The sequence below is a fragment of the Perkinsus marinus genome (assembly GCF_000006405.1).
Source record: "Perkinsus marinus ATCC 50983 genomic scaffold scf_1104296975560, whole genome shotgun sequence".
Classification (NCBI taxonomy): domain Eukaryota; phylum Perkinsozoa; order Perkinsida; family Perkinsidae; genus Perkinsus; species Perkinsus marinus.
In genome coordinates this window covers 123,804-151,542 of record NW_003200738.1, presented here as the reverse complement: position 1 = coordinate 151,542, position 27,739 = coordinate 123,804, and the positions used below count along the sequence as shown (strand labels likewise).

The window sequence follows — 27,739 nt, the reverse complement described above, 5'->3', positions numbered from 1 at the left end:
TTCCCAAGAGAGACGGGCTGAAAAATGGTACGTAGTATTAGTGCGAAGGTTGAGGACGAGGTAATGAACTCACATACAATGGAGACAGAAGAGCTTTTTTTTCGTCCCACTACGGAGCTGAGGGATGGGGCGCGCGCGGTTGAATCTTAGCGGAGCGAAGCGCAAAATGAAACTTTCGTCTGTCAGCTCACAAACCTCCGTTTCTCTGGAGGATCTGTTCATTCGCTTGAGTGTTAAAAGTTGATGAAATTTTCATTAATCAGATTTCGTGCTGAATTCTGTTCCCTTAACAAAGTTCTCGTAAATTGTACAATTCAGCCGCGCTGATGGACATTATCAAACAAATAGGATGACTTGTTCACACAGAAATGTCTTCAGCCTTTTACTCCCCTCCCTCTATGTCCTCTCCCCTAGCCATCACCATCACTGCTTCTCGTCGTAGTCGAAGACTCAGTCTAGCCTCTGTCGAAGGTGCCCAAGAGGTTGCTGATAACGATGACAACAGGCATGTCCCTTTCCCCTCTACTCTACCCGTATTGGTCTCCCCCCTCAGAGGCTTCGTATCTTGCAGCCTCCTAGAGCTACTCGCATCTTCATCAACCAACAAGGAGAATAATTTCAGTACACCTTCCACCTGGGCTCTTATCGGGCCTACTCTGTATCTTGCCAGGAAGCGACCTAGATTCCCCCGTCAGCAGGGAGGCGAACCCCGCATTGACACGTTCGTCCTCTCGCCGTGGTAGTCGACGCTTTTCCATCGGTTCCACTACTGACAAGATGATGCACAAACAAGAGAGCTTCGGCGACAAGGACCTACTGTGAGCTCAACTGCAAGTGCTCCTTCCACAAACGTCTTCAGAGCCCAAGGCGACTCTGATCATTTCCGAAGCAGTCTGGTGGGTTTCGCATGCAAGAAGGGACTCAAGCCTGTCAGTGAGTGCTGTCTCTAGCCTTTCGCATTCACTTCATAGTCGCCCTCAGGTCCCAATCAGGACTCCTTCCTGGTAATTCGTGTTGAAGGCGACGTGTCCATTTATGGCGTGTTCGACGGTCACGGCAAGAAGGGTCACGACGTGAGCAACTTCGTCAAGGAGTACCTCCCCAAGCACCTCGTTGGTGTACTGTCCTGTCCTCGACCTACATACACTTGTATTCATCGCGATCAGCACCCCTCCTTTCGGTCGGACCCTCGTACTGCACTCCGTGATGCATTTCTGGCGACCCAGCAGATGCTCGAAATGACCACACGTGACGGCACATTGGACGCTGCTGTTTCCGGGACTACCTGTAACCGTTTACCCGTCGGGTTTGGGGCTTCTACTCGCTGGCCCTAGGCACGGTCGTCCTTCATTTCGAGAAGGATGATGATGAGGCCACACCGTCAGGCGGTCAATGCCTCTACGTCGCCCATGTTGGGGACAGCCGTTGTGTCCTGGCCCAGAGGAGCTCAGCCAATGGAAGTCTCCTTGCTGTTGATCTCACCTCGGATCACAAGCCAGGTCGATGATCCTTCCCTCGAGGGCACCATGTGTATGCTCATTTCAGATTTGCCGCTAGAGAGAGCCCGCATCATTGCACGTGGTGGTGCCGTTCACAAACGCCCACATGATGTCAGCCATCGGGTTTACGTACAAGGCAAACCCTATCCAGGTTTAGCCATGTCCAGAGCACTTGGTGAGTTGTCTCTCTGAGCAACTCCGCATCTTATCCCTCTCAGGGGACCTCGTTGGTTACTATGATGCGGGGGTGTCGGCCGAACCGGAGACCATCCGTCGGGAACTACAAAATGAAGATCAAGGTGTGTCCTTGGAATAGCGCGCGAGATCTACCAAAGCGAATGCCTCTCAGAGGAAGCAAACTCTACAGCCCCGAGCTCGGCTGGCGAGGGCACTCCGTTCATGAGCCCAGCGAGTGAGCCGTCACACCTGTTGCCACCGACGGGTTTTCGGCTGAGTACCGCTAGTAATAATAGCAGTTGTGGTCTTCTAAGCCCCAAAGTCGAGATTGATATGAAGCGAGTTGATCGAAATATTGACAAGTTCTTGGTACGTCAACTAGTCTCTCTTGAATGCACTTCCGATACCCTCAGGTCCTCTGCTCGGACGGCGTGTGGGAATTTATTTCATCTCAAGAGGCAGTCGACATTGTATCAAAGTACACACCGCAGCACTCGATGGAAGCCGCCCATGACCTGGCTAAGGAGAGCTGGGCACGATGGATGCATGTAGACCTCTTGTGCTACTCTACCTCGCAGTGTTGTACTTAGGAAGAGGACGGGACTGTAGTGGATGACATCACCAGTATAGTAGTCCACCTCTGAAGATACTCAAACCGTACGGTTTCACTTATATGTACTCTTTGATGCAGCATCCGTTTTGTAATTCCCCAACACTGACGGTTACTACTGCCAATATTTGCATGTGTATTTATTCACCTTAAACTACAGACGTTATAACATGTACAGTACCATGAAGCAAGCACATCTTGAAAAGGAAGCTACTGCAATGTTATCATCTAGATTGAAGCTCATGAAATATCATACTCCCTAGTGGGGAAGGTTTCATTCCCAGTAGCATGTCTACTGACCATCACGAACTATCCAGGAATTATCGATTCTTTGTTGTGTTACCAGTTGGGATAGCTCAGTGTATAGTACTTGACGGTAGTGTAAGGAGAAGTACCACTTCGTCGGGGGTGAGAAAATAGTAACTGTGAAGCAGGCCTCTCGTTGGGTGCATGAGTCGTTTTCAATCGGAATCAAGTCGGACAGGTCGAGGGTTACTCGTAAGTTCCTAATGGTGTGGTATGAATTGTGTTGTGTGAGTACTTCACTTTATCTAGGGGGGTGGTCTCATCACGGGCCTGTGTCTGCATGATCAAGGCCTGCTCGGCTGAGTTCTCATCCCAACGGCGTAGTCCTACTTACACTCATTGAGTCCCTTTGGGTCCTCTATGGTCGGTATATCGATGCATACTGAAGGTTTGAGATGATCGGCTATACCACACTAATCTCAGCATGTTACTGTTTTTAACAAGACTCAGTATGTTCACTCAGAAAGGGTAACCCTGTAGCCTATTCGAGGACTTCGTGCTCAGTAATTTGCTAGGCAGGATGGACAGGAATAAGGCTGAATGCAACACGTCCCTTTTCAAGGGGAGCCCATGCGATCGGAAATGGTATTTCTTATAGTGATGGCGATGACCATGGTGATGCTGATGGTCGTGGTGATGGGGACTGTCAGGGGCCGCGCTAGAAAAGCCTTCAAGATTGGCAGCATGATGTGGGTTAATTATGGTATAACTGAACATGACCGTTGCATTGCTCCATCCGGGCTGCCTCACCCAGCAGGATTGTCGAACACCTCAGGACCGGCCTGCCAATGTGACACCATCGGCTGTCCCAGTCGGGTATTTGGACTGAAAACTATGCGGTTGGGTTGCGCTACGCGGTGAAAATCAAATACACTCTCAACACATTCAAGGAAGGTGTGTATCGGTCGTGGGCTCATACCGACTGCCGTACGACTGACTTGCCAGCCGAATTTACACCGAGGAACACCGTAAACATCTAGCTACTGCGTAGTAAACACTCAGCTAGGACTTCCACTAAAATTCCATTCAATTCATCAATAACATATCAACAAACGAGTTTTGCTGGTGAGTGTCTTGAATCATTTGTCCTCCTTACTGAGGTTGAAAGCCGGGGACATAACCAGTCCCAGGTAGGAAGTCAGGGGTCATCCGGCCGTAGTGCCAATTGCCACTACTTTTGGCAATATGGTCGAGCATGTGCTCACCGTACCGTGTCGCCTCGAGGGCCTCATGAGCAGTCAACTATCGAGACTTGTGTGATGGTGAATACAATGAGGAGCCCACCTCAGCTCTAAATGCAGCGTTCTTAGCAGCAGCACTTGACGCGTGGATTGCCGACAGAATTTCGAAGCCCATACTATTCACTCAAGCGCCTTGAAATGGACGAGTATACTCAACATCAACTCGGTGCTCGTCGCGCATCACCACCATCGTAGTGTTGGGGATGAAGTTCACAGTAATGAAGTCAATTCTTCAAATACTCCTACATCCCTACACTATCAACCAAAGTCATACAGTATGAATGGGAAGCCCCTTAATATCAATGCCGCCGAGTACCATGCATGTTACAACACGACGACGATAATATAACGGTTCAACTACTACTCGACGGCTTCGCACCATCACTATACAATCCTCTCGCCACCTAAGACTTACACCATCACACCAACACGTCGGTCAGCAGACCTCAACTCTGGTGTAGTCAAGGCATGCAGATATTGGACTCCTCATCCAGGACACTACCATCGACTTCAGCATCCGGTAAACATTCCACAAATACATTCTCTGACACGATACACTACAGCACCAAGAGAGCCCCTCGTGGACCCACCAGCTTGAATGTTTTGTTGCATTTCCTGCTTGTACGTATATATCTGAACACACTTTAACCACTACTGCCATGACCAAAGGGAACTTCCCCAACCTCTTCATCGAGTAACTCATCAGACCTCCAATTTCCCGTGCTGCCTCGTCGCCCTGTCTTGTCGTTAATTCTAATGTAGTCCCTACACCACAACATGATGGCCCTTCCATCACAAAAACCCCACATACTTGAATGATTGAGTATTATAAGCCTCTACCTGTCCCGAAGCCACAATGTCACCAAATACCCTAAAATCATCACTAAAACACAAGCACATGGAAATCACCTCACCGTCGAATATCACATCCTGGTATTCTATCACCAAATATACTGTCCGGATCAGTATTAGATTGCGCCATTACCATCGACTTCCACTCCAATGACCAAGCCGGGATATGCTACAAGATACGCTACGCACTGCCAAGATTTTTGTCACAAGCCACCTTCCCTCTCGCATCCTCAGAATGCTCATCAGCTCCCTCATCGTACTCCGAGATCGGATACCTGACCAAGCCCTCGACATGCCATCCATCGACACACCTACTGGTCATCGAATCTAGGCGGCGACTCTAAACTCCTCAGCCGTTTAACCTAGGATGTGTAGATGGTGTGGTATGAAATAATGATAAACAACAGCAGTAGCACCTTTCCCCCTGTTATGGTTATTCGATGTTGTGCCGTATTCTTGCTCACTGTAGTCGATAACAGGACACGCCGCCCCGACCCCACGTCCTCCGAGGATGCTGTTATAATTCTATCAGTGCTATAAGATATTATTTTTAATGATTTAATATTGATATTTAATGAGTTGAAGTTTCACCCGTGATATGAAAAAAAACACCACGGAAAACACGCTCCACAAAGCAGTGCATATCGCCGCGAATATCGGCTTTTTCACCGAGTACTTCGCCACTTAACGTAAAACGAGTACAACCCCCTCATATTTATACATTCATAACAAGTGATACTATGATTAACCATAACACACCATCATCATAGACCCCACGTTTATAGCTGCCGTCGCTCCCCGTAGGCGGTATCGGTGTCGAAAAAACTTTGGAGACTTCATATTCGCTCGGCAGGCTCTCTAACATAACCGACATCCCCCAATGAGCCCTTACCACGCCCTCACCAACTGCCCTTCGCACGTCTACTTCCATGGCCCCTCCCTTCTCGCCAGCTATAGGGGACATCACTGACAACCACCGCCACCACAATGGAATTTCGCGGACCGTGATATGAAAAACACTAGTGAAAAATATATTTTACGACTACTGCACATCGCGATTAGCAGGTTTCTCACTTCACGTAAAATGCGTGAAACTCCATCAATAACGCGTCACCGCCTTGTATGCTTATCACTATTACCATCGTTTGTCTCCATCATCTCAGCGATACTCCTCCTCCCTTTAGCCCATGTTGGTGTTGGAGGATCTACTGCTACTACTGCTCCTGGACGAGCATCAGGGAAATAACCTATCATACGCCTTTTCTATACACTGGAGTTTCACGACCCGATCAACGGGAAGTGGCGTGAAACACGAGATATTCGTGAAACATGTTTTTCAAACGAAATAGCCCACGACTGCTAGCTGTCTTTCTTCCCTACTCCTCCTACTTATTATTCCACAAACTCGTGTGAAATAACACCATCATAATAATAACGCAATAACTCCATCCTAAGCCTACCGACCCGGCAGTGGCCCACCTCTCTGCATTTGTCGCTTCACAGAGGCCGACATTGACGTAGTCGTATCGGTTCGAGTTATATGCCGTAGACCCGCCGAGTGCTTCTTAGCCTATCGTAGGGTACTTCTACTACACCATCTACAACCAAACACCGACTTCAAATTTGCTCGCTAAGTCCTTCACTCGGGATCGTCGCGTTTCGTGAGCAGTAGAGCACTAACAGGGAGGCCATACCACACCATCACCAAATCACGTGGCATCTACCGAGGACTGATCTCCCATGTTGAATACTGAGTGATTGCCGATAGACCTAATGAAACCTCCATACCACAGCTTCCCATCTTCGATTTAATATTATTCCAATACCACACCTCGACGAATTCCTTACAGTAGTTTGTCTCCTGGTGACCGTTGTACCACCGCCGTGGGCAATGCTGTAGTAGCTCCCTTTGGCAGATCCTTCTCACTGTCCTCCTCATTAACGCTGGAACAACAAAGGGAGTCTGCAGCCTGCGCCGTCGGAGGCCCTGCCAGCGCAGCACCATGCTTCCACACACGTAATCGGATCGCTCACCTCTACGATGGGGGAGGAGGGGCGCTGTCATAACCGTCGGCTTGGCGGGAATAGGAACGCCTCGGCTCTCCAGCCAGGACGGTATTCGGGCTAATATGTCCTCTAGACTGAGACACGATGAGGGCAAGGAGTGGTATAAGATACGCTCAAGGTGGACCGTATAGCTCTACTATTGTAGCGTTCCCAGATGAAACTGATTCTGTCACCAAAACATTGCGCGTCGCATCCTCGGTTAAATTGAATTCCTTAACTTTCGAATGGACCGGGTACTGATGTTAACGAAAAAGGTAAAACACTAACCGAATGGGGAAAAGTTCAAACTTGTCGGAAGAAATAATTTGACCTCGAAGTTCTGTAGTAGTAACGACTACCGCAACGTTAGAACCCCCACGAAAGCTATACTCAGATTTGTTATATAATAGCATCAAGCCCGCAAGACCAAAACAGACCCCATGTGAGAGTAACACTCGAAATTAACGCAGCGAATACGAACTCGCCTCGTAGTACTGATACGTCCACGGATGGGTAACCAAAAGCAACTACGCCAGCCCCAGCAGTGTAGGACAATATTCGCTGGTTCTCCTACACATAGAGATTCATATGAAAAATTTCGAGGAGACCTGAGCATTTTTTCCTTCACTTTCGTACCCTTATTATTGCGCCAATTTCACTTTACTCCATCACCCTGAACCACGCCGAGGTAAAGCATACATTTCCAGTCTTACCCTAGCGTGGTAGTTTCTATAAAGTCTTACCATAAAAATAGTAAGAATACTATAATAATAATGGAGTTTCACCCGTTTTACGCGAAGTGACGTAAAACTCGGTGTAAAACGCGATATTCGCGGTGATATGCAGTAGTCGTGAAATATGTTTTTCACTAGTGTTTTTCATATCACTAGGGTGGTGAAACTCCAATCATACTATATAACTAGTATAATAATAATAATTATACTACTAATACTATGATAATTCTTACTACAAATAGGTACTGTTCATTCAGCGTTCCCTTCCTCCCCGTATTCACATCTATCCACCGACCATTCGTCAGCTTCCTTCATACAAGTCCTCATCTCCAATTCCACTCCCTTTACCCCCGCATCACCAGCATCTGCTAGGCACCCAAACATGCCTGTTAGATCCACTCTTCGATGCTCTGTGGAGGGCAAGTGGGAGAATGACATTAAGAAAATGCAAGACGAGAATACCACTCCTTCGGCAACTCCCAGAATGCCAACACTCTCCAAGAAGAGGAAATGACAATTGACCCTTCAAATTGACAATTACAACTCAACAACATCATCATCATCACTGAAAAGTTAAAACTCAGTTCATGTTCGGAAGTCTTATCACACTGCAGGTACCACTCTAGTTCGGTAGCGATTCCTATATACCAAAACCTGCGGGTCTACTACCTGTAGGCATCACAGCTCACTGGGGAGGAATGAGCCGGTATTACAATGTGAGGAAAGGCTCCTAGACTGAATCGACGGTAGCCCAGAGTGGAGAAGAGGAGCTCAAAATCCTCACTGGGTGGAGTGTCATGTCTCTCGCTTATCAGAAAAGAATAACGGCTCTGAGGATAGAACCCGGGTCCTTCCGATTACTCATCCTTTGTCACGTGCTCTGCCACCTTACCAATGCTACATGATCCGTCCAGTCCACATTTTCTGCCTTATCCACAGTGCAGTTGGTATTGACCGGATGAACGAACCGAGATATACCACTCATCGCACTGAACACATCCACGTGTATCACACACTCTTCCTCCGCAACTCCAACCAAAAATCCCGACTGGGGGACCACTTCTGAAATTTTATGCAATTTTTCGCACAAGATGATGCCATGCTTTTTCTACCATCGCCTACGACGTGACCGCCCTCGACCACGACGGGTAAAAGTGAGGACAAATTAAAGCGCCCAAGCAGCAATGGATAGGGCGAATCATACGTCAGCACCTGCAGCCAGCAAGTAATGGTCAATTTCGTGGCGAGTGACTCTTGCCTGGGTCCCAGGTCCGTCTCGCATTAGCACAGCCGAGAGCCGCTGCATCGCGTAACCGCTGGGATAGTTGTATACCGAAGCCACCGTTCGAGCCCAGAAGAGACCGACCTTAGGAAAACCGTCTGATGCTTACCAGTGTTGGAAAATATGCATATGGTCAACCTCATGTGCTGGTGACAATATGAGAATTCCGAGGGAATTTCGAGGAATTCGTATTAGTTTCTGAACACTTCTCCCTGAGTTCGTTCGCAAACTTCTATATAGTCGAGGAAACTCTTGAGCTCAGCTGAGAAAAACGATCATGTTTACCAACTCTGGCACTCTCGCGCCTTGACATTTCATCGAGAAGGTCTCGTAAGGTGCCGGACCCCGATTTTCGTATATTCAGTAGAACAGAGTATATGAGTATTGAACCCACGGCCTTTCCCATGCCAGCGCACCCCTCTCCCCATCTCACTGTAACAACTGCAATCCCAACGAGTCCACTACGGAGTAAACAGATCCTGAGCACACGGTTCTTAGTCATGGACGCCATCATTCTCCCCGTCATTGAGTTATACGCCTCAGGTCCATATCGCCTTGCCACGGAAGAAAGATACTGCAATAACCTACTTAATGACAACCGCGCTCGCCCCAATGATCGATTATGATGATAATCATCATCCCACCGATGAGCTCCACAAGCCGCCACTATTGTCAGTGCCAGGAGGCTAGGGAAAATGAACCTTATCTCCTTATGTGGTATTAGAGACATCATCATTATCGGTGCCACATACCATACCATAAAAAGCGGTACGATGCGTATCTATGTCAATTCGATACATACGTATGAGGGTTACAAAAAAACTGCCCACAGAGAGGGGGGGAAATTCATCACCGAAATTAACCCAATAGCCTACTACTGAGGGGGTATTCGAATTACGCATCTCCAGCCGTTCATGCCCGACTCCCGTGATAGGAAAAGTCAGTGCACGATACCGCCCCAACTCACTTCTTTATCCACGAACCCTACAGGTGGCCGGATGACTGCTAGTGGTATTAACAAAAGTAGTGGTCCAAGCCCCTGACGATAGTTATCGTAATCGATTAGTATCGAGTTGTACCCGTATAGTAGCATTGGTGATATACCAATGCCACGGTTGTCTTCCCCAGAGGTAGGACTTATTCTCCACTGCATTGAACCAAAACACCCATCCCTCAGGCCACAACACCCCCCGTTGCCACATCTAACACCGCCACCTCCTCTACTACTGAAATCACTAAGCCTGCTCACCAGAGAGTCCAGAGGGATCGACAATACTATGCCACACATAGCTGCCTTCAGTCCACTCAACGCTACTACTACCACTGACGTCACCAACTACACATGAGAGACTCTCACAACACAGTGGTTCCCAACCTACCGTCCTAGCCTTCCTGTGCTCTATAGCCTCACGTACGATGACCTCAAGAGCCAGTGCTAGTGCTACTGCTAGGAGGTCACAACGGAATACCAATGCTGTGAATGTCTGTGTAGTAAAAAACCCACCAAAACACCTATAAAGGAGCATATAGCGCTACCATGATTTCCACTGATGTAAGCAGCTTCCCCTCCAAATACAACGCCAGGCTATAAGTACCTAGGGTAACTCTATGTTGGTTTCCAGGCTGACACTTCATCACTGAGTATAAGGCCAAAAGAGTTTGGTAGTAACCTCGTATAGTAGTAGGATAGATGAAAACAGGTGGTGATGCAGAGTGTTAACAGGAGCTGAGAGCAGACCCATAAGGAGGAAGCCTTCAGAGGTAATACTACTGGTAGGATCGGCTTGGTAGCTGACGGACATGCATTCCTCAATCGGCTCAGCACTGCTGTTGCTATCACTGCCATAGTCCCTCGTACTATGTATCTACACGACGATGGTATGAGGCTCACCAGCTTGGTGTAACCCCAGCGTTACGAACAGAATGAGAGGCCTATTACAAAGAGAGGATCCTGTTGTCTTCAAAAGGCCCAAAAACGTAGTCTATCAACCGTACAGTTGGCCATGACGCTACTGCTACGACAAACGAACCTGAGGGATTTATTACCGATGACGGGCAATTTTACCCACCTAAAAACGTCCGCGGTACTACACCGGGGAACTCCAAATGATCATAGGCCTCCAGGTCAGTAGTGTGGTAGAGGAAGTCGTGTACAGCCTAAAGAATACCCTACCAGTATCCCCCCAGAGACGTTTACCCTACCTGTGTGTTGAAGCTCTCCTCGACCTTGGAGTAAGGTGCCAGTAGTACTAGTCCTCCCAATACCAATATTGTATAGAGGCCTATGATACGATCCCATGTAGCATAGAACATGATATCTAACACTAAACGAAAACCTCGTAGGACGACGGTGTATTTTCAGGCGAGCGCGTAATTTAGTGGCGCGTTTTGATTCTAATAGACTACCAAATTGGTAGTACCAATATCGTTTCTTGACTGTGCACACTGTAACTTGTATTGTGCGTGTAGATTTTGTGACCCAATCTGGTATGGTGTCTCCACAAGTGAGGAGTCTCGGTGATTATGACTCGAGCATTCCTGTAGGGCCGTTTAATCACATTCCCGCAGCAGACCAGGAGGGCTCACCGCTGCTGCTCGAGAAACAGGTAAGGACGATGTGTTGGAGGTGTGGTATGAATAATATTGGTAGGCTGCTATATTCAACGATCCAACTACTCTCATTATCATAACTCGTAATAAGAATGATAACACTGTGGCCTACAGGATGAAATTCGATGAGAACGGCGTTCGTGACCAGGTAGTAGTGTGCGAGAAATTTCACGCTACGAAATTGTATTTTTCAGCACGAGTCGGTTCATGGTTTTTGGGTGAGATTCAGCGATCATCCGGAAGTCGCCGATCCAGAGAAGCTCCACAAAGAACTGGGCTTTTTCGAGAGCAAGTTGGCCTATGGTTGTTACTCGAAACAGATGGATAAGTCCGATGAGGCTCTCAGGAGTACTGGTCTCAACCATCTCGGTACTGATGACGAGTAATAACAGCATTATTGAGAAAATTCAAAGTAAACTTCATCTCAGTACATTCCTGCTCACTCTCCATGCAGTGAAGTCGCTCCCATTGACGGTCATTAAGGGGAAGGATGGCAAATATCGGGCTACTGCCTTTAAGCGTGGTAAACAGCTCGTAGTGTATCGTATATATGTCTATGCCCAAGAGCATAAGTGGAATCCAATCCCAACGGTGAAGTATGTCAATATACACGGTATCGACCCTAATACCGGCGAGGAGATCATTGAACAGATGAACCCGTCTATGATATAATCGACGATGCTTCTTCAATACCATTCCCCGAGTTACAATTCATATCAGGATACACAGTTAAGATGATCTCCACCAGCACGGAGTCCATCGGCATCATCATCATCATCATTCCTCTCAAGCCCAGCTGTTGTTTCCAGCGATGACTGCGACGATGACGTCATCTTGGCATTTATGAGGAACCTATGCTCCTCGTTATTGAGCATTGGCGTTTTTGTGTATGTTTGCCAAGGCTTAATCTACTGCGTTATGGGAGAGGGGGAGTAAATAAACGCTCGGCAGTTCTTTTAAATGTTACGCTACATCAGCTCCGGCTCTATAAGTTTCATACGGCAATCGAGAATCTTTAGGATTCCCGCACAGCGAAGATTTTTATCTTCGATACTCAGCGAAAGATCATCAAGTGGTTTCTCCACCGAAAAAGACCGAGACGAGATGTCTCAGATGGAAGTAATAATTCGGGCAAGAAGATGTGTTAGTGATGATATTGTTCAGGTGATGTTCCCTGTGGATTCTGATTATAAAGACGTTGCCCGGCAAAGAGCAGTGTACGATGCTAATAGAGGTAAAACCGGGCGAGTGTGGAGGGTGGGATTGATTATTGTTGGACAGTCACCGGAGAGGATCCAACATCCTCGAGTGACTCTAGTACGGATGATGATAGCGACATTGACGAGGTGGAGCAGTCATCCTATTATAAGAGTGATGAGGGAGCCTCCTTATGGGGTGCCTTGGAGGGCGAATGTGGATTCAAGTAGGATGTAGCTACTGTAGGTTTGTTGTATGCTTAGCTGCAGGTATGAAGGTCCAGAGCCGACACGACATGGAGATTGGCAGTATAAAGGCCGATGCACCGATTTCTGACTATAACTGTTACGAAGTAATTTTTACTTCCTCGTTGGCTCCGTGTTAGAGTGTTATCTTTGCATGAGGGGCTGTTCATATTTTTTTGAATCTAGGATATCAATCTCCCTCACATTGAGAGCAAACTACTGGAGATTCACTAAGATCCTCGGACAGATGGATCCTATGCCTCTCAAGCTATGCCACAGTACAATTAATTCCGCAGGCGACGAGGAGACTAATCTCGTCTGCATATCCTGTGTAAATCCAATTTCGACAGATCACAGAGGTCAATTTCGCTGTTAGTGGGTCCAACTATACAACATTGTTAGCGCTTGACTCTAAACTCATACATAAACAGCGACTGATGCGTGATGTAGTTTACTCTCAACGTCGACTACCCGCTCCCCAATGGTTCGAGGGGACAGTGCGTGGTAATACTATGGTTGATATGTGTGTTGCCGGGTCGGGTTGACGTTGAATGGGATGATAAGTCCGCTAAGACTCTTGACCTCTGTCCCTGTCAAGAGGAGTTCAACTCCACGACCATAACACCAACTCCTGGAGTTGGTGTTATGTGCTTTGCTCTCTAATACTCAGAATTATCAGTTTCATAATTAAACATTAATTTAATAACGTTCAAGTGTATAGTATGGTAGGTTTCGCATAGATAACACCACTTATTTGTGTAGGCGTACGGATGCTTCTAGCTAGAGTGGAACATGCGGGTTCGTGTGATCAGTTCTTGCTGAGTATCAAGTGTTCGTAGCCATCATGGCTCAAGTTCGAGTCTTGTTGTGATTATCTCCGTTAGTCTTATCAACTTTTGCAACCTGCAAGTTTGATTCTATAGTCTCTCCCATTATGGTCACGATCCTTTTGCTCCCGCACAGGGTTCTGTTATGAAAGCTTCACGTTCGCCGTTTGGCTTAGGCGCTAGCTGCTTCAGCTTGGAAATAAGTCTTTTTGTAGTACTGCTTCTCACAAGGACGGCGAATCCTGGACCGATCGTAGTCGAACAAGGTAGTCACCCTCTCTGAGAGAGCCTCTTAAGCGATACGGCTGTCGCAATGTCCTAGACAGGGGCGAGAGATATAAAAATCCGGGATACCACGAGATGCTTGTATTTTTCCGGGATAATGATAATGTTGGAACTTTCATCAACGATTGCGTAACCGGTCCCAATCAGACACGCCTTAAAATCTCTCAGGTGATGAAAAGGATCGTATTTATCATCACGGAGGAGTCTGGCCCAACGTAGCAGGGTTCACACTGTGAACTTCACAGGTGCCACCATAGTTGAGGAATCGGATCCGTCACCCGCTGAATGAGGAACGCGAGAGTAGTCAATGAACAAACTCGACCCATATATCACGCCAATAAGGGTACGAAGCCGCCCGTTCTAACGGGCATCAATTATCATAATTGAATTATGAACTGTCTCAATAGTGCTAATGACACAACGTGGATCACACAATACTTTTGATGACATAAACGCACGCGAAGTGCACTAAATAGGTACGGGAGAAGATAGAAATTTCCCTCTCGCGCAGACCACCTTGTGCCGAAATCGATTACCCGGACGCACTATTTCTGCGTTACCAGTCCTCGCGAACGTGGTCTTCATTGAGTTTGGCATACGATATGCTAGCAGCGGTGTACGAACTCGTCCCATGCACGAGTTAACACAAATTACTACTGACCCGTTGAAAAAGAATGAGCTTATCAAGTCCTTCTCCAACGTCAATTAGTAGTACAGCGGTTGGGGTGTCTGTCAGGGTTAGCTGTTGCCAACAGCTAACACTGACAGAGGTGCCAACAGCCTGTTGGCACCAGCGGCTGGTGATCAGCCTGTTGCTGTCAAACAGCTCCCTGACGCTCTCGACTAGTATATTAGGTGATTTGTGAACGATTAACTGCCAAGTCCTAAGTATACACTAGTCTTGGCTTAAATTATACACCACCGTGACGTACTACGACTAGACGAGGGCCCCTGTACTACTAAAAAATAATATTGTCCTTATCGTAGTTGGAGCAGAATCAAGACACAGAAATTCTGCGACAGAATCAAATACGAAGGAAATCAGAGTCATAAAGAATCAAATTCTTTTTACCCGGAAGCGCGAGTTTGTTGCGCTTTCCGAAGTACGTAACTACCCAATCTGGTGCCACCTATACAAAGTTCAATGCGGCGAGCGCCATTTCGCCCCATTGCCTTGTGCAGTCGTTGAACTTGCTCCCTTACATAACCTACACAAGTCAGTCAACTCTGAGCGCCCGGGCGCGAACGCCTTTGAACGCTGAAACTCTCTGGAAAATATATCATGGTCCAATTTCTCGCCGGGGATGCTGCATGACAGGGAGAAAGCTCGTATATAGATGTTTTGGGTGAAACAAATACTTAGATAACGTTGAAAAAGAGCAACAGAGGTCGGACTTGAAGCACGCGATTCGAACGCCTTATGATTAAGCCCGAAACTCATTGGGAAGTTGGTTATGGTCCATCGGGAAGGGCAAATGAGGAGCTGAACGATGGTATGTATAGGTTTTTGAGTACGAAGAATATGTGGGTGACGTTGAGATAGACTCTATCTGATAGAGACACAGAAGTCAGGTGATAGTATCACCGTGATACTCAGAACACCACGTAAGGCTGGATTTCTCTACTGTAGAGTCTTGGGGATCAAGTATGGTTCTTCCCAGTGACAACTCAGGATCATTTAAGGTTCGGAGTCATTCATTAGGAAATGAGGGTGATAATATCTTATACCGGTATCATATGAATCAATAAGTCCGACCAGAAGCATAATGGGCGATTCGCGAGGCTTCCAAAGCACGAGCAATGAGCAATGGGGCACGCACATACATAGCCCGACCGATAGTTTTCGGGCAACGACGACTCAAGCAGTCGCGCGCCCTATGCAGAAGAAGACCTATGCGAGAGCAACCTCAGCACAGAGACCTTCTCAAGAGCCAGGAGCGAAACACTGTGATACCTTTTTGTTCTCTCAAGAAGTTGACAAGTCAAATAATGAGTAGATACCAATGAGAGTGGACTTGAGAAATGAAATTACAAGATCGACAATCAAGTTAACCAGAATAAATCGACTCATGCGCATGCTTGGTACCCATGCCCATGTTCCTTACTGTAACAAGGTGACCTACAGGCTCCCTGTCTACGAATTGGACAGCAAGGAGAGATGATGGAGTCCTCATCATGGATAGCTACAACAAGATGGTTTCGTCTTTAACCTTCCGGATGATGACGAACTGAACAGAGGAGGTATCCACGTCAACGGAGTACGCCTTATCGAATACACCAACATCTCGGCCTCGGAATAAATCTCTCACGCTAAACCTGAGACGGACGTCGAACGATTCACAGGCCGTACGGAAATTCCCTTCGAAGCTGGTAACGATCGATTTTATATCTCTCGATATCAACGAATGGGAGGTTCTCACTACTAGAACACGTCGGTCAACCCACCAGATCAATATCATGTCAGAACTTGAGTCGAAGACCGAGGATTAGTGATGCGCTTACTGTGTGCCTTCAGCCCATCCTGGTATGTGTCGAGCTGGCTGTAGAACTATGCGTTTAGGGCCATAGATAGAATTGCTATTTTCTAGGAGAACAGCCCAAGTATCGGCAGGTTTATCGGTGGCGGTAAGCTCTTTGATCCAAATTCGCGCACGCTTCTCTGACCACACTACGTAACCCTACGAAGGAGTCAAAGCCCGCAGCATCACAGCAGCAACGGTCGAGCAACCAAACTCATACCTGCTTCCCTAGAAGGTCTTGGTTGACGGCTATTATCTCTTTATTCTGTACGATCTTCCGAGCCCACGAAGGAAACGTTCGTAGATCAGCAGTCATATACCTACAGTGGAAGATCCCGCTAAGTAGAATATCCATCCACACATTCATCCAACGCAAAGGGGTTCGATTTCAGCCTACAGAGGAGCGGCGAACATAGCCCATAGTGCGAACTGTGACTGTTGCTCAACCTCGCTCAGACCGTTGTTGCCGACCACTATCCTACGAGACGACAAAGGCTACGGTTGATCAGTAGAAGAGAACTCCTGACTCACATGTCGGGATCATTCCAGTGGCCAGGACCCGCTGCGCGTATCTGAAGGCTTAAAGTGCGTGCTTTAACTTCTGATGATTCACCATGACGACACGCCATAGAGCCTTGACAGATCATCCAGCAACTACGTTCACTCTTACTAGTATGTTAGTTGGACTAGTTCGAGCCCAAAAATTGGTGATACTCTGGACTGACGCCCAAGAGTCGCGGATATCGTGGAAATTACGCCATAGGTTGCAAGCAGGAGCGATCTCTTTCACGAGAACGTCTTGGTTCTCTGCATGATCGGCTAGATATGCTGGCCAACTGCGGTGGACACATCACAACAATTCGAGTATTCAGTATACCTGCACGAGTAGAGTATCGGCCTCCCTGTAGCGTTCAGAAGTCTCCCTAATCGAGGATATGTTTCTCCGAATGTCTGAAAGACTTTGACCGTCGACGACGCGACAAAGTGGAGACTTACGAGAGACTTGTGAGACTTACACTCGTGTCGGCATAGCATCCATCCACCTTTAGGGAATCAATGCCCCATTCAGCGAAGGTCTTCACGTCCTGTTCGAAGTGTCCCTCAAGACCAGGGTATCCGCCGCAGGTTTTTGTCCCAATGTCCTGTGAGATGAGCAGGTCGAACGTCTGTCAAAGAGGCTCTTACCGCATAGATGCCCAACTTGAGGCCGCGACTGTGCATATAATCGGCCAACCATTTGATACCATGAGGGAAGCGTTCTGGATCGGGAAGGATCTCTCCTGTCTTCGCGTCTCTCTCCAAAGTCGACCAACAATCGTCAATGTTGACGTATTCATAACCGGCATCCCTGAGTACCATCATGAGGGATGTAATGGTAAGTGTAACACGAACAACTCTTCCCTACTTGTATCCTCCACAGATGAGCTCGTCAGCCATATCAGTGTACAGTTTTTCGCTGATGCAGGTATCGGGACGGGCTTTACAATCGGTCTCGCAACCAAACCTCTCCCAACTCAACCACCCCATAGGAGGTGTACGCGCCAGGCCATTTTCGAGGCCGCAGACGAGCTGGTGCATCCCGAAAACCACGAGCGTTACCAGGGTGGATGTATGGGACATGGAAGACCCGTTTGGAAAGCGATGCTACTGATTCGATGCTCCACACTATACACCACCATTGTTCGAGAGCTTAGCGGAGTGTTGCGCTAGTGAAATCACCTCTGTAACGAAAGTGTACAAGACCTGAACATACCATTCAGAGCACACGATCTGCACGTGAGCAAGCGCACATGCGTGCAAAATACGTTTACGACCGTCCCATGGATCCAAGTCTAACAATCTCCTCCTTCCACGTGGATCAACAAGGCACCACTGGCCTGGTGTGCTCCAGCCACACTCACCTAATCCGGGTGATGTGCGGAGGGCATCCCTGCCAGGGATTGCACTGACGTGCAGTAAGTGGGACGGTCCCACTGAGAACAAGTTCACACCAATTGAGTGTCACACAATGCGTTGTCTACCACAATGTGGTAACCCCACAGAACCTTTAACACATTCGCAGGTCATGGAATCCCTGATCTACAAGATTATACTAGTCTGAGTTTAGTGGCAACTTTATCTGATTGGCAATCGCAGCCTGAGATTCTCAGGCACATTCGGAATTCCAGTTCTCGGTGAGAACTTCTCGCTGAATGACGCCTCGGACCGATGCCCTCGGTTTTCCAATCCAACACTGTAGTGGCTCGAGTCGTGTCGGAGGGGCCTTTATTCACGAAGATCTTGTTTTGGGTGACAAGATATGGTAAGAAAAGGGCGCGGAGTCACTAGACAGTCTAGTCTAGACTACACCTTTTAACAGGGTGGCTGAAGGCTGAGGAAGAATCATTCTTCCCTTCCCCAGTAATTCCCGTTTTAGTTCCCGGGAATAATGGCTGGTCTAAAAGGGGAATAATGGACCTCATTCGGGGAATTATAATACAAGACCGGCGTTTACTCCAGGAAAACATGAGTAATAACGAGGAGTCCGGAAAAGGTCATACGCACTCCGATGAGCCCTCTCAGCCGCATGGCCGAGAAGGAAAAAAGGGCTCTCTTGCATTTTCTCACTTTTCCGGCTTTTCACGAGGCGTTTCGAGCGCCGCGCTTGCAAGGCAGTCACTACAAGCTCGGTCCAGTGAACTAATCTTAGCATCAGTTCAATGTGTCGTTCATGGGCAGTATTCTCAGTTGTTGTATTGGTCATAGCAGCAGTTTTTGAAGTCGCTTTGTTTTCATAGGAGCAGTATTCTCAATTGTTGTGTTGGCCATAGCGACAGTAGTTTCAGTCGCTGTGTTGTTCATAGGAGGCTCATATTAGGAGCAGTAATCCCAGTTGGTCATAGTTACTATGGCATAGTAGCAGTACCAGTAGTTGTACTCGCTATTTCGTTCATGGCAGCACTCTGCTGTCCTATCAGCGGTAAGCAGGCGATGCCATATTCTACGGGAAAGGTTCGGAACGAAGCTTGCATCGGAGAGCTCTAAAATGAACATTGTCAAGAGCGCGCGCCCAGACGATGGACATCGTTGTTCATATACGAGTCAGGCGAGTTAGGTACATGTTTGTGGTCTGTGTGAACCTACTGGTCACAAATTGTAAGAGTAGGTCTACACCACATGAAACATCTGATCGAGTGGACGACGGGGAGGCCAGCGATGTATCCAGTGGATACTATCCACTCACAACAAGCCGCTAGTGGTAAACTCTCTTGAACCACACTATCTCACATGCACACGCTACACTAACGTGAACAGTTCATCTAGCAGCACGGAAACGAGCTTACATTACGATAACTTCTTCAGAATTGGGGATACGTAAGTGTGACACGTGCTTCCACTTTCTGACCTTCCGGATAATGACGAAGTGAACAGAGGAGGTGTCCACATTAGCTGAGTACTCGTCAACGAATAGACCAATATTTCGGCCTCGAAATAGGTCCCTCACGCTGAACCTGAAACAGACGTCGAACGTCTCACAGGCCGTACGGAAGCTCAACTCGAGGCTGTTAACGATCGATTTTATACCTCCCGACATCAACGAATGGGAGACTCTCACTAGAACCCGTCCGACGATCCACCACATCGATATCAGTCAGCTCTTTAATCGAACATCGAAGTCTAGTGATGCGCTTACTGTGTGCCTTCAGCCCATCTAGGTATGTGTCGAGTTGGCTGTAGAGCTATGCGTTGGAGGCCAAAAATGGAATTGCTATTTTCTAGGAGAACAGCCCAGGTATCCACAGATTTATCGGTGCCGGCGAGCTCTCTGATCCAAATTCGCGCACCGTTCTCTGACCAGACTACGTAACCCTACGAAGAAGTGGAACTCCGAACCCTCACACTCGGTAGCAGCAACAGCCGAATTGACAAACATCATACTTGCTTCCCCAGAGGATCTTGGTTGATGGCTATTATCTCCTTATTTTGCACGATCTCCCGAGCCCAAGAAGGCATCGTTCGTAGGTCGGCGGTCAGATACCTATAGTAGTAGAATATCTATAGTAGCATACATACTGTCCATAACGCGACGGTAGCCAATGGCTACTTGCCACGATGACGCATAGGTGATACACATCTACCAAACGTAAAAGAGTTCGATGTTAGCCTACAGAGGAGCGGCGAACATAGCCCATAGTGCGAACTGTGACTGTTGCTCAACCTCGCTCAGACCGTTGTTACCGACCACTATCCTACGAGACGACAAAGGCTACGGTTGATCAGTAGAAGAGAACTCCTGTCTCACATGTCGGGATCATTCCAGTGACCAGGACCCGCTGCGCGTATCTAAAAGCACTTCGTGCTTTGGCATCGAATGATTCGCTGTGAGGAGCCTCACAGCGAGTCCTCACTGAGGACACCTGAGGATCCCTCTGAGGACTGACCTCATAGTGCCTCGAGTCAAGGCACTATGAATCAAGGCCCTTGACATATAATTCAGCAACCGCATTTGCTCACCAAAATATCAGTTGAATTTCGTCGAGCCCAAAAGTTGGTGATCCCCTGGATAGATGCCCAAGAGTCGTAGATGTCGTCGAAATTGCGCCACAGATTGCAAGCGGGAGCGATCTCTTTTACAAGAACGTCTTTGTCCTCTGCATGATCGGCTAGGTATGCTGGCCAACTGCGGTGGACACATCACGACAATTCCAGTATTCAGTATACCTGCACGAGTAGAGTATCGGCCTCCCTGTAGCGTTCAGGAGTCTCCCTAATCCAGGATATGTTTCTCCGAATGTCTGAAAAGGCTTTGACCGTCGACGACGCGACAAAGTGGAGCAGTTGTGAGACTTACACTCGTGTTGGCATAACATCCATCCACTTTTAGGGAATCAATGCCCCATTCAGCGAAGGTCTTCACGTCCTGCTCGAAGTGTCCCTCAAGACCCGGGTATCCGCCGCAGGTTTTCGTCCCAATGTCCTATGAGATGAGCAGGTCGAAAGTATGTCAAAGAGGCTCTTACCGCATAGATGCCCAACTTGAGGCCGCGACTGTGCATATAATCGGCCAACCATTTAATACCATGAGGGAATCGTTCTGGATCCGGAAGGATTCCTCCTGTCTTCGCGTCTCTCTCCAAAGTCGACCAACAATCGTCAATGTTGACGTATTCATAACCGGCATTCCCTCATGCTGAGTGTAACACGAACAACTCTTTCCTACTTGTATCCTCCACGGATGAGCTCGTCAGCCATATCAGTGTACAGCTTCTCGCTGATGCAGGTATCGGGATGGGTTTCACAATCGGTCTCGCAACCAAACCTCTCCCAGGCCAACCACCCCATAGGAGGTGTACGTGCCAAATCATTGTCGAGACCGCAGACAAGCGGATGGATCCCAAATGCCACGAGTGATACCAGGGTGGATGTCTGGTACTTCAAAGGCATGTTGTAAGGGCGATGCTACTGATTGGATGCTCCACACTATATTCGTCAGTCCTTTACGAGAAACTTGGCCTGGGCGCGAAAATGTGGCACAATAGGACGCGGAGTCATTGGATGGGAGAAGCCCGACTTTCGATCTGGGAGATCTTAGCACCCTGGGCTACAGTTTAAATCATTCAGATTGAACGTCAGAGCATGATGTCAAGATTCGAGTGTTAAAATTACAGAGATTGACACGGCTGACATAGGCTTGGACTACACTGTAGCATCTAAGATGGACGGATTCTACGATGACGATGTTCCGCGGTGACGTAGTTTAATGGAAGCAGCACCGATAGGCGTGCCACACAAGTGACAGAAGTTCCTCATTCGCAAACGTTGCTCGTCACAGAATTCACGAAAGCCATTAACCAGTTGCCACGGCGCTTCACCCTCCACATAACATCCGATATCTCATAACAACTCATGGTCGTGGTTCTGGAAGCATACTGCCATCAATGCAGTATCATCTAAATCATCCATACTAGATGGACCTACATCGCACTATCGACCAGTGCAAACTGAAGTTATGCTGAGCCGACACTTCAGGACTATCCAAGGGGCAATGCTCATTGACTGAAAGTGGTCTGTACATTCGCAAACTCGTTTCCGCTCTCTGTACGAGCGATTTGGGGCAGCTATGCCACGCCAAGATCTGCCCCAGTACAACAAATTTCTGTCGTGGGGCAAGTATGCCACGCGAGATATGACTGAGTACAACAAGTTCCATCGGCGGGGCGAATATGCTATGCCAAGGTATTCCCGAGTACAATTCAATTTCTCTAGTGGGGCAGCTATGCCGACCTAAGACATAGCTCAGTACAATCAATTCCGCGGACGCCAGGCGACGGACGATCAGTGATCGTCACGATCAAACTCGTCGGCGCGTACGAAGTAGAGCCAATCTGGATGAATTCAAAACCGTGAGACTACATGAGGGAATGCTGTAGACTGAATGAAATCATTGATAATGCTAACTCAGCATTATCACTGATTCCCAGATGACTTGATATTGCTGAGTAGATTTACGCACTCGATACAACTATGATTGAGTGAAATCGCTAATATCATGCTAGTCCTCATGTCTGTCAATAGAACAAGCATGTAGTTGCGGGCAGTGGGGCGAAAGTATGTTGAAACTGCCAAAACTTCTTGTACCACAAACTGCATCCTACCCACCGTGGGAGCGACGGTTATTCAATAATAACGCTCGAGGTGCGGTCTTCCACTATATTTGCAGGAGGAATGCTATCTCCTATAGGCTGTTCGGGAGAGGAAGCGGCAAAATGGGGATTAGAGGCGAAGTCTGAGAATCACATGGGGAAAGGTGAGCGCCAATGTGTGAATTGTTCAGGAGGAGCTTCGATAATATCAACAAGAGACATATCTGAGGGGAAGGAGTAACTCACCCGAATAGAGAGTGAACAAGACGTGTAGGGCGTCAATGATACTAGCCGTACTATTGTCGTGGATGGGGATGTCCAACATGGCACAAATGATCCTGGAGGAGAGCTACGGGGTACAGAGCTGCACGAGAGATTGATGATACCGAATGTAGGTGATCAAATCCACATCCAGATTTGGGTTAGGGTCAAGGACGGCATTGGACGAGGAGAGATACTCTTCCATCTCCGGTGGCCATGCCTGAGCTCAGGTAGCTGACGCGTAGGTGAGGCATCATGGATGGAGACCTCCATGAGCTGATCGATGGAAGGCATCTTGTGAGAATAGTTCATGACCGATGAGGGCGCATTCTCGTCCTTGTGGAGCTCCTCGATTTGGGTTATCCAGTTGTCAACCTTATGCAAAACTAGGTACGCTTAATACTGATGCTGCCACCTCTCTCTGATTGATGGTCTCAGGATATGCCACTTTGCGAACTTGTAAGAAATCAAGATTCCCACATTGAGTCATCGATCGGAGTTTCTGAGAGAATTCAACATCCTAACAACTCAGGCAACGCGATGCAAAAGACTGCTGACGTACCAACTGTACAACTGCGGGGTCGCTCTGGTTGAGACATGGCTCATCAAGCTCGACCAGACCCAGTCCGTTCAACTGAGTCCATCACAGTAACTCACGCTATTCAGCGGGCAATACCTTTGACATCACGTCCGCCACACTCACGATGGTCTTGTCTGCACTCATGCACTCTTTGAGGCCTGTGCTTGGAGGAGGGATCTTAAGAGCTGCGTCCACCTTGATAGCAATAATTGGACCACCCATTTGGACAGAATGTGCATCGAACCTCCCCAACGGCTGGGATGAGTTCGGGTATGAACGGCTTCAGTGGCGTCTCCAGCTCGACAGTGTGAGGATGGTACCGACTGATATATCCAAAAAGATCCTTGATCTCCTCTGATACGCTCAGATGAGCGAAATCTTCTGCCTGATACCTGCCGACGGCATTTAGCTCCCCCACGGTAAGCACGCTCTCAAACCCTCGAGTAGTAGGAAGTTCCACATTAGCTCGAATGAGCTTATGAACTGCAAAATCCTGCGTTTGAGACACTCCAGCTATTGGGGATGAAACAGCCGCCGATGGTACGGATGGGGACCTGAATTGGATCCTCTGTCGAGATACCGAGCTATAAGGGTATGCTCTCGAGGACTCCCCCGAAGGATATAGCCTAGGACTGAGACGGCTTAGGCCGTGAGATTTCGTTGCAAAGAATGTTACCCAGAAGATGATGCTGCAGAGCTCCCATCGCTGCTCCTATTGTGCTCCATGATGGGCACAGCCAGATGTCTGTGCTGGGCGGCTCCATGTGGCCTTGAACCCTAAGACATGCGAACCCACCAGTCTAGGCTTGGGTCGACTACAAACATAACGGTAAGCGTTTCACGAGAACAACAGGGGTCATGATAGGGCGAAACACCTCTGGGTAAAAACTCAAGTAGAGACACCGCACGCCCCACTCGTGCAGAATCCGATGCAAAAGACTGTGGCGAGGAGTTGATCGATCCGAGTTCCGTAAGTCCAGAGGAGCCATCGACATGGAAACGGTGCGAAGACCGGTCGTATGCCTCGAGGCCGCCACGACCACTATGAGGGGTGGACACACTGTCTTCACCGTCTGAGAGGCAGCACGTAAGCAGCTCCTCCCGGTCTAGGCTGCGCCTTGTACCATTGCGGAGAGGCTGGGTTCTGCTCTCCTGGAGGGTAGTCGGACCCTCCTCATCGGAGTTGATCTCCTCTTCCTCATCATCTATCGGGTCGTCTCCCTTCAGTACATCGAAGACCTCATCATAAGGTCTGTTGTGTATGACCCGAGGGTTGCTTGGTGAGAATCCTAACACAGACTGTATCCTGCCTAGCACGGCCGCGGCTACACACACTCGATTCAAAATCACTCTCGTCTGACTGTGGCTCTTCGAAGTAACCCGTAGCCGCCATAAGGAGATGAGAAATATTCTATGACATCAGTGTCGTCGCGTCACACTTCTCAGAAACTCCGGATTCATGCTCTAACTAGCTAGTCTAGTCATGCTGATTCAGCTGATAATGATCTGACTCGTTGATGATGCTGCTGTCAGCTGACAGCGGTTCTTTGTTCCCAGTGCTCTCTGAAGTACAGCCAAGGTCCCAAAGATTGCTGCGAAATCCTCTGAGCTCGAACGCATAGTCTCGTCAACACAACAAGACAACTTGTCGTCAACAAGACTATTTCAACTTACTCAAGAACAAAGTCGTTACTCGCAATCAGCATCCTCGGAAGAGGTTGAAGCCTGATGCGCGGGTCTAAGACCTATTCACGTCAAGAATAGGCTAGATGGTCCATTAGTTAACGATAAGGGTACTGACTCCCCTCCAATGGGCTTTGCTTGCGATGCCAATCCAGCCTCCGTGAAAAGGAACATCTGGACGCTTTCTGGTGCGACTGAGGACTCAAATGAACCACAGTGCACCCGACCCACATCCGTATGCGCGAATAGGTTGCGTATCCTGAACCTGCAAAGCGGATGGGGACAAGCGAAGGCTCACACCAATCGACCTGGTATGTAAATTCCAGCCCGGAATTTTCGAAGGATCAACCTTAAGAATGGTGTCCACAGTGAGGAAGTTTTGCAGCACAACCGCCCATCTAGCCTTGCATCCATTCGGTGAGAGTTCCTTGATCCACACGCGGACTTGGGAAGTATTAGTATAGATAGGATACCCCTGCAATGAAATGGTAGACAAACATTAACCAGGCACTGTGCATTGAGAGCTGCACTACGAAGAGACAGTCAACCCACAGATCGTTACCATCTTCCCCAGAGGATCTTGGCTGACTGCAATGATCTCCTTGTTCTGCAAGATTTCCTTCGTCCCTGGCGGCATGTTATACAAATCATTGCTCATCAACCTACATGAACATACTCTCGATCAACAATGTCACCGCGGACCATACAGTGGACTAGAGAATATAGACCAGAGAGCCATTTGAGCTTGGTATCTAGGGATGCTATCATCGGACATTCCCACGAGAATCCTGAGGCAGAGTGAGACTTGCAGCCGTAGTATAAGGTCAAGTACATACATGTCAGCATCGTTGAAGTGACCGGGGCCGCTGGCACGTACCTATGAAATGTGATCATTCATCCCACTGAGATTATCTCACCATGAAGGAATCAGGGCCTGATGTGGCGAAGATATCTACTGTGCGTCGCAGTGAGCCCCAATTGTCCTTGATATCATCAAACATGCGCCAATAATTGCAATTAGGCGCGAGGACCGTGAGCAGCTTACTGCTATTAACAAGATGACCAGGTGTAAAGAGGGGTGCGCTACGAACAGAATATCCGTGTATGGAACGTCAATGAAATATGTCGACCACCTGCATTCATATAGCATAGGGCGGCCAGTCTTATTCAGGGCTCTTCCGAAAGCTGGATATGTCACATCGAAGGTCTGCGGAAGCGAGAAATCAGAGCAAAGTTGACCAGCGGATCAGTCGTCAACTCACCTTATAGTCGGCGTAGCAACCATCGACTTTAATAGAGTCAACACCCCATTCAGCGAACGTCTGTGCATCGATATCGAAGTGACCCTCGCTGCCAGGGTACTGGGCGCATGTCATTGTACCGATGTCCTGAATACCTGGGAGTCGTGGTATTTCCGACCAAGTCCGCTGCTTACAGTATACAAGCCGAACTTGAGGCCTTTCGAATGGACGTAATCCGCCAAGCCCTTGATACCGCTCGGGAATCTGTCAGGATCAGGCACCATTCTACCATCAGGTCCACGATGTTTCAAGGCCCAACAATCATCAACATTCACATACTCATATCCCACATCCCTGAGGGAGATGCCCAATAGCCAACTTATATCCATCAATAGCCGTGACTCCCATCTTACTTGTATCCAAACTCGACCAACGCATCGGCCATACGCTTATAAAGATCCTCATTGACAAAGCATCCATATCTCTCCCAACTTAGCCAACCCATGGGTGGTGTCAGGCCTAAACCGTTGTCGAGTCCCGCAACACACGGTATGGACCATACTAGTAACGTTCGAACGTAACCGCAGGAGCCAAAAGTCATGGAAGAACCTTCACAGAGAAGGCTAAGAGATTTATCTCCCAGTGGTTGCAAAGCCCAGGCCCTCACTTGCCACTACGTGCAACACTCCATGACACTTAACGATACACAGGCCGCGGGATGAAAGACTCGAGTACAATAAGGAAGATAGATGCCAAAGTTGATGTGGCAATGACGTCGCTTATCTCACGCGATTCTGTTCTCCTCATAGACTCACCAATACCACATCACAACTCTTCCTTGACACCGACATAATCAGGAAAACGTTGCAGCTCAAATCCGAATGGGCCTAGCCATGTTTTCTCAGACAGTTTGTCTCTCAA

At 48.2% G+C, this 27,739-nt stretch overlaps 12 protein-coding genes across 12 annotated transcripts; 3 read left to right on the top strand and 9 right to left on the bottom strand.

The window, feature by feature from the left end:
- Positions 1-777: 777 nt before the first annotated feature.
- Positions 778-2,580, top strand: Pmar_PMAR016096 (protein phosphatase 2c, putative; the record flags this gene model as incomplete). The annotated part of the gene is made up of 10 exons (XM_002765256.1): positions 778-818; positions 860-933; positions 982-1,118; positions 1,167-1,287; positions 1,335-1,499; positions 1,546-1,674; positions 1,718-1,798; positions 1,849-2,045; positions 2,090-2,224; positions 2,267-2,580. The coding sequence occupies 10 exons, from the start codon at positions 778-780 to the stop codon at positions 2,318-2,320; spliced, it is 1,134 nt and encodes a 377-aa protein (XP_002765302.1). The 3' UTR covers positions 2,321-2,580.
- Positions 2,581-4,294: 1,714 nt separating this feature from the next.
- On the bottom strand, positions 4,295-4,815 carry Pmar_PMAR016095 (hypothetical protein; the record flags this gene model as incomplete). The annotated part of the gene is made up of 5 exons (XM_002765255.1): positions 4,295-4,377; positions 4,424-4,466; positions 4,517-4,598; positions 4,645-4,704; positions 4,748-4,815. The coding sequence occupies 5 exons, from the start codon at positions 4,813-4,815 to the stop codon at positions 4,295-4,297; spliced, it is 336 nt and encodes a 111-aa protein (XP_002765301.1).
- A 51-nt stretch (positions 4,816-4,866) lies between these two features.
- Pmar_PMAR016094 (hypothetical protein) lies at positions 4,867-6,198 on the bottom strand (the record flags this gene model as incomplete). Its single annotated transcript, XM_002765254.1, has 5 exons — positions 4,867-4,960; positions 5,001-5,047; positions 5,578-5,651; positions 5,825-5,932; positions 6,165-6,198. 5 exons carry the CDS (start codon positions 6,196-6,198, stop codon positions 4,867-4,869), a joined length of 357 nt encoding a protein of 118 aa, XP_002765300.1.
- A 3,137-nt stretch (positions 6,199-9,335) lies between these two features.
- Positions 9,336-9,528, bottom strand: Pmar_PMAR016093 (hypothetical protein; the record flags this gene model as incomplete). The annotated part of the gene is made up of 1 exon (XM_002765253.1): positions 9,336-9,528. A coding segment is annotated over one exon (193 nt), but the record flags the coding sequence as incomplete, so codon positions are not given.
- A 207-nt stretch (positions 9,529-9,735) lies between these two features.
- On the bottom strand, positions 9,736-9,949 carry Pmar_PMAR016092 (hypothetical protein; the record flags this gene model as incomplete). The annotated part of the gene is made up of 2 exons (XM_002765252.1): positions 9,736-9,786; positions 9,827-9,949. Coding segments are annotated over 2 exons (174 nt in total), but the record flags the coding sequence as incomplete, so codon positions are not given.
- Positions 9,950-9,982: 33 nt separating this feature from the next.
- On the bottom strand, positions 9,983-11,060 carry Pmar_PMAR016091 (hypothetical protein; the record flags this gene model as incomplete). The annotated part of the gene is made up of 4 exons (XM_002765251.1): positions 9,983-10,083; positions 10,123-10,259; positions 10,813-10,904; positions 10,950-11,060. 4 exons carry the CDS (start codon positions 11,058-11,060, stop codon positions 9,983-9,985), a joined length of 441 nt encoding a protein of 146 aa, XP_002765297.1.
- A 176-nt stretch (positions 11,061-11,236) lies between these two features.
- On the top strand, positions 11,237-12,029 carry Pmar_PMAR016090 (hypothetical protein; the record flags this gene model as incomplete). Its single annotated transcript, XM_002765250.1, has 4 exons — positions 11,237-11,353; positions 11,398-11,505; positions 11,552-11,739; positions 11,786-12,029. 4 exons carry the CDS (start codon positions 11,237-11,239, stop codon positions 12,027-12,029), a joined length of 657 nt encoding a protein of 218 aa, XP_002765296.1.
- Positions 12,030-12,461: 432 nt separating this feature from the next.
- Pmar_PMAR016089 (hypothetical protein) lies at positions 12,462-13,033 on the top strand (the record flags this gene model as incomplete). Its single annotated transcript, XM_002765249.1, has 5 exons — positions 12,462-12,476; positions 12,522-12,614; positions 12,639-12,780; positions 12,824-12,906; positions 12,986-13,033. The coding sequence occupies 5 exons, from the start codon at positions 12,462-12,464 to the stop codon at positions 13,031-13,033; spliced, it is 381 nt and encodes a 126-aa protein (XP_002765295.1).
- Positions 13,034-16,094: 3,061 nt separating this feature from the next.
- Positions 16,095-21,854, bottom strand: Pmar_PMAR016088 (alpha-galactosidase/alpha-n-acetylgalactosaminidase, putative; the record flags this gene model as incomplete). Its single annotated transcript, XM_002765248.1, has 24 exons — positions 16,095-16,227; positions 16,414-16,589; positions 16,651-16,750; positions 16,828-16,908; positions 16,962-17,002; positions 17,101-17,266; positions 17,308-17,381; positions 17,447-17,572; positions 17,616-17,778; positions 17,836-17,921; positions 18,150-18,262; positions 18,332-18,375; positions 18,780-18,867; positions 19,336-19,450; positions 19,759-19,921; positions 20,104-20,279; positions 20,349-20,448; positions 20,579-20,659; positions 20,713-20,753; positions 20,925-21,090; positions 21,132-21,205; positions 21,262-21,387; positions 21,431-21,458; positions 21,631-21,854. 24 exons carry the CDS (start codon positions 21,852-21,854, stop codon positions 16,095-16,097), a joined length of 2,685 nt encoding a protein of 894 aa, XP_002765294.1.
- A 1,548-nt stretch (positions 21,855-23,402) lies between these two features.
- Positions 23,403-24,116, bottom strand: Pmar_PMAR016087 (conserved hypothetical protein; the record flags this gene model as incomplete). The annotated part of the gene is made up of 5 exons (XM_002765247.1): positions 23,403-23,534; positions 23,582-23,689; positions 23,730-23,834; positions 23,877-23,948; positions 23,991-24,116. 5 exons carry the CDS (start codon positions 24,114-24,116, stop codon positions 23,403-23,405), a joined length of 543 nt encoding a protein of 180 aa, XP_002765293.1.
- A 22-nt stretch (positions 24,117-24,138) lies between these two features.
- Pmar_PMAR016086 (hypothetical protein) lies at positions 24,139-24,303 on the bottom strand (the record flags this gene model as incomplete). Its single annotated transcript, XM_002765246.1, has 1 exon — positions 24,139-24,303. A coding segment is annotated over one exon (165 nt), but the record flags the coding sequence as incomplete, so codon positions are not given.
- A 1,271-nt stretch (positions 24,304-25,574) lies between these two features.
- Positions 25,575-27,443, bottom strand: Pmar_PMAR016085 (Alpha-N-acetylgalactosaminidase, putative). Its single transcript, XM_002765245.1, has 10 exons — positions 27,232-27,443; positions 27,013-27,172; positions 26,840-26,973; positions 26,711-26,784; positions 26,495-26,660; positions 26,414-26,454; positions 26,285-26,365; positions 26,140-26,239; positions 25,886-26,052; positions 25,575-25,842 (listed from the first exon to the last, which is right to left on the bottom strand). The coding sequence occupies exons 3-10, from the start codon at positions 26,951-26,953 to the stop codon at positions 25,644-25,646; spliced, it is 942 nt and encodes a 313-aa protein (XP_002765291.1). The 5' UTR covers positions 26,954-26,973; positions 27,013-27,172; positions 27,232-27,443; the 3' UTR covers positions 25,575-25,643.
- Between the last annotated feature and the right edge of the window lie 296 nt (positions 27,444-27,739).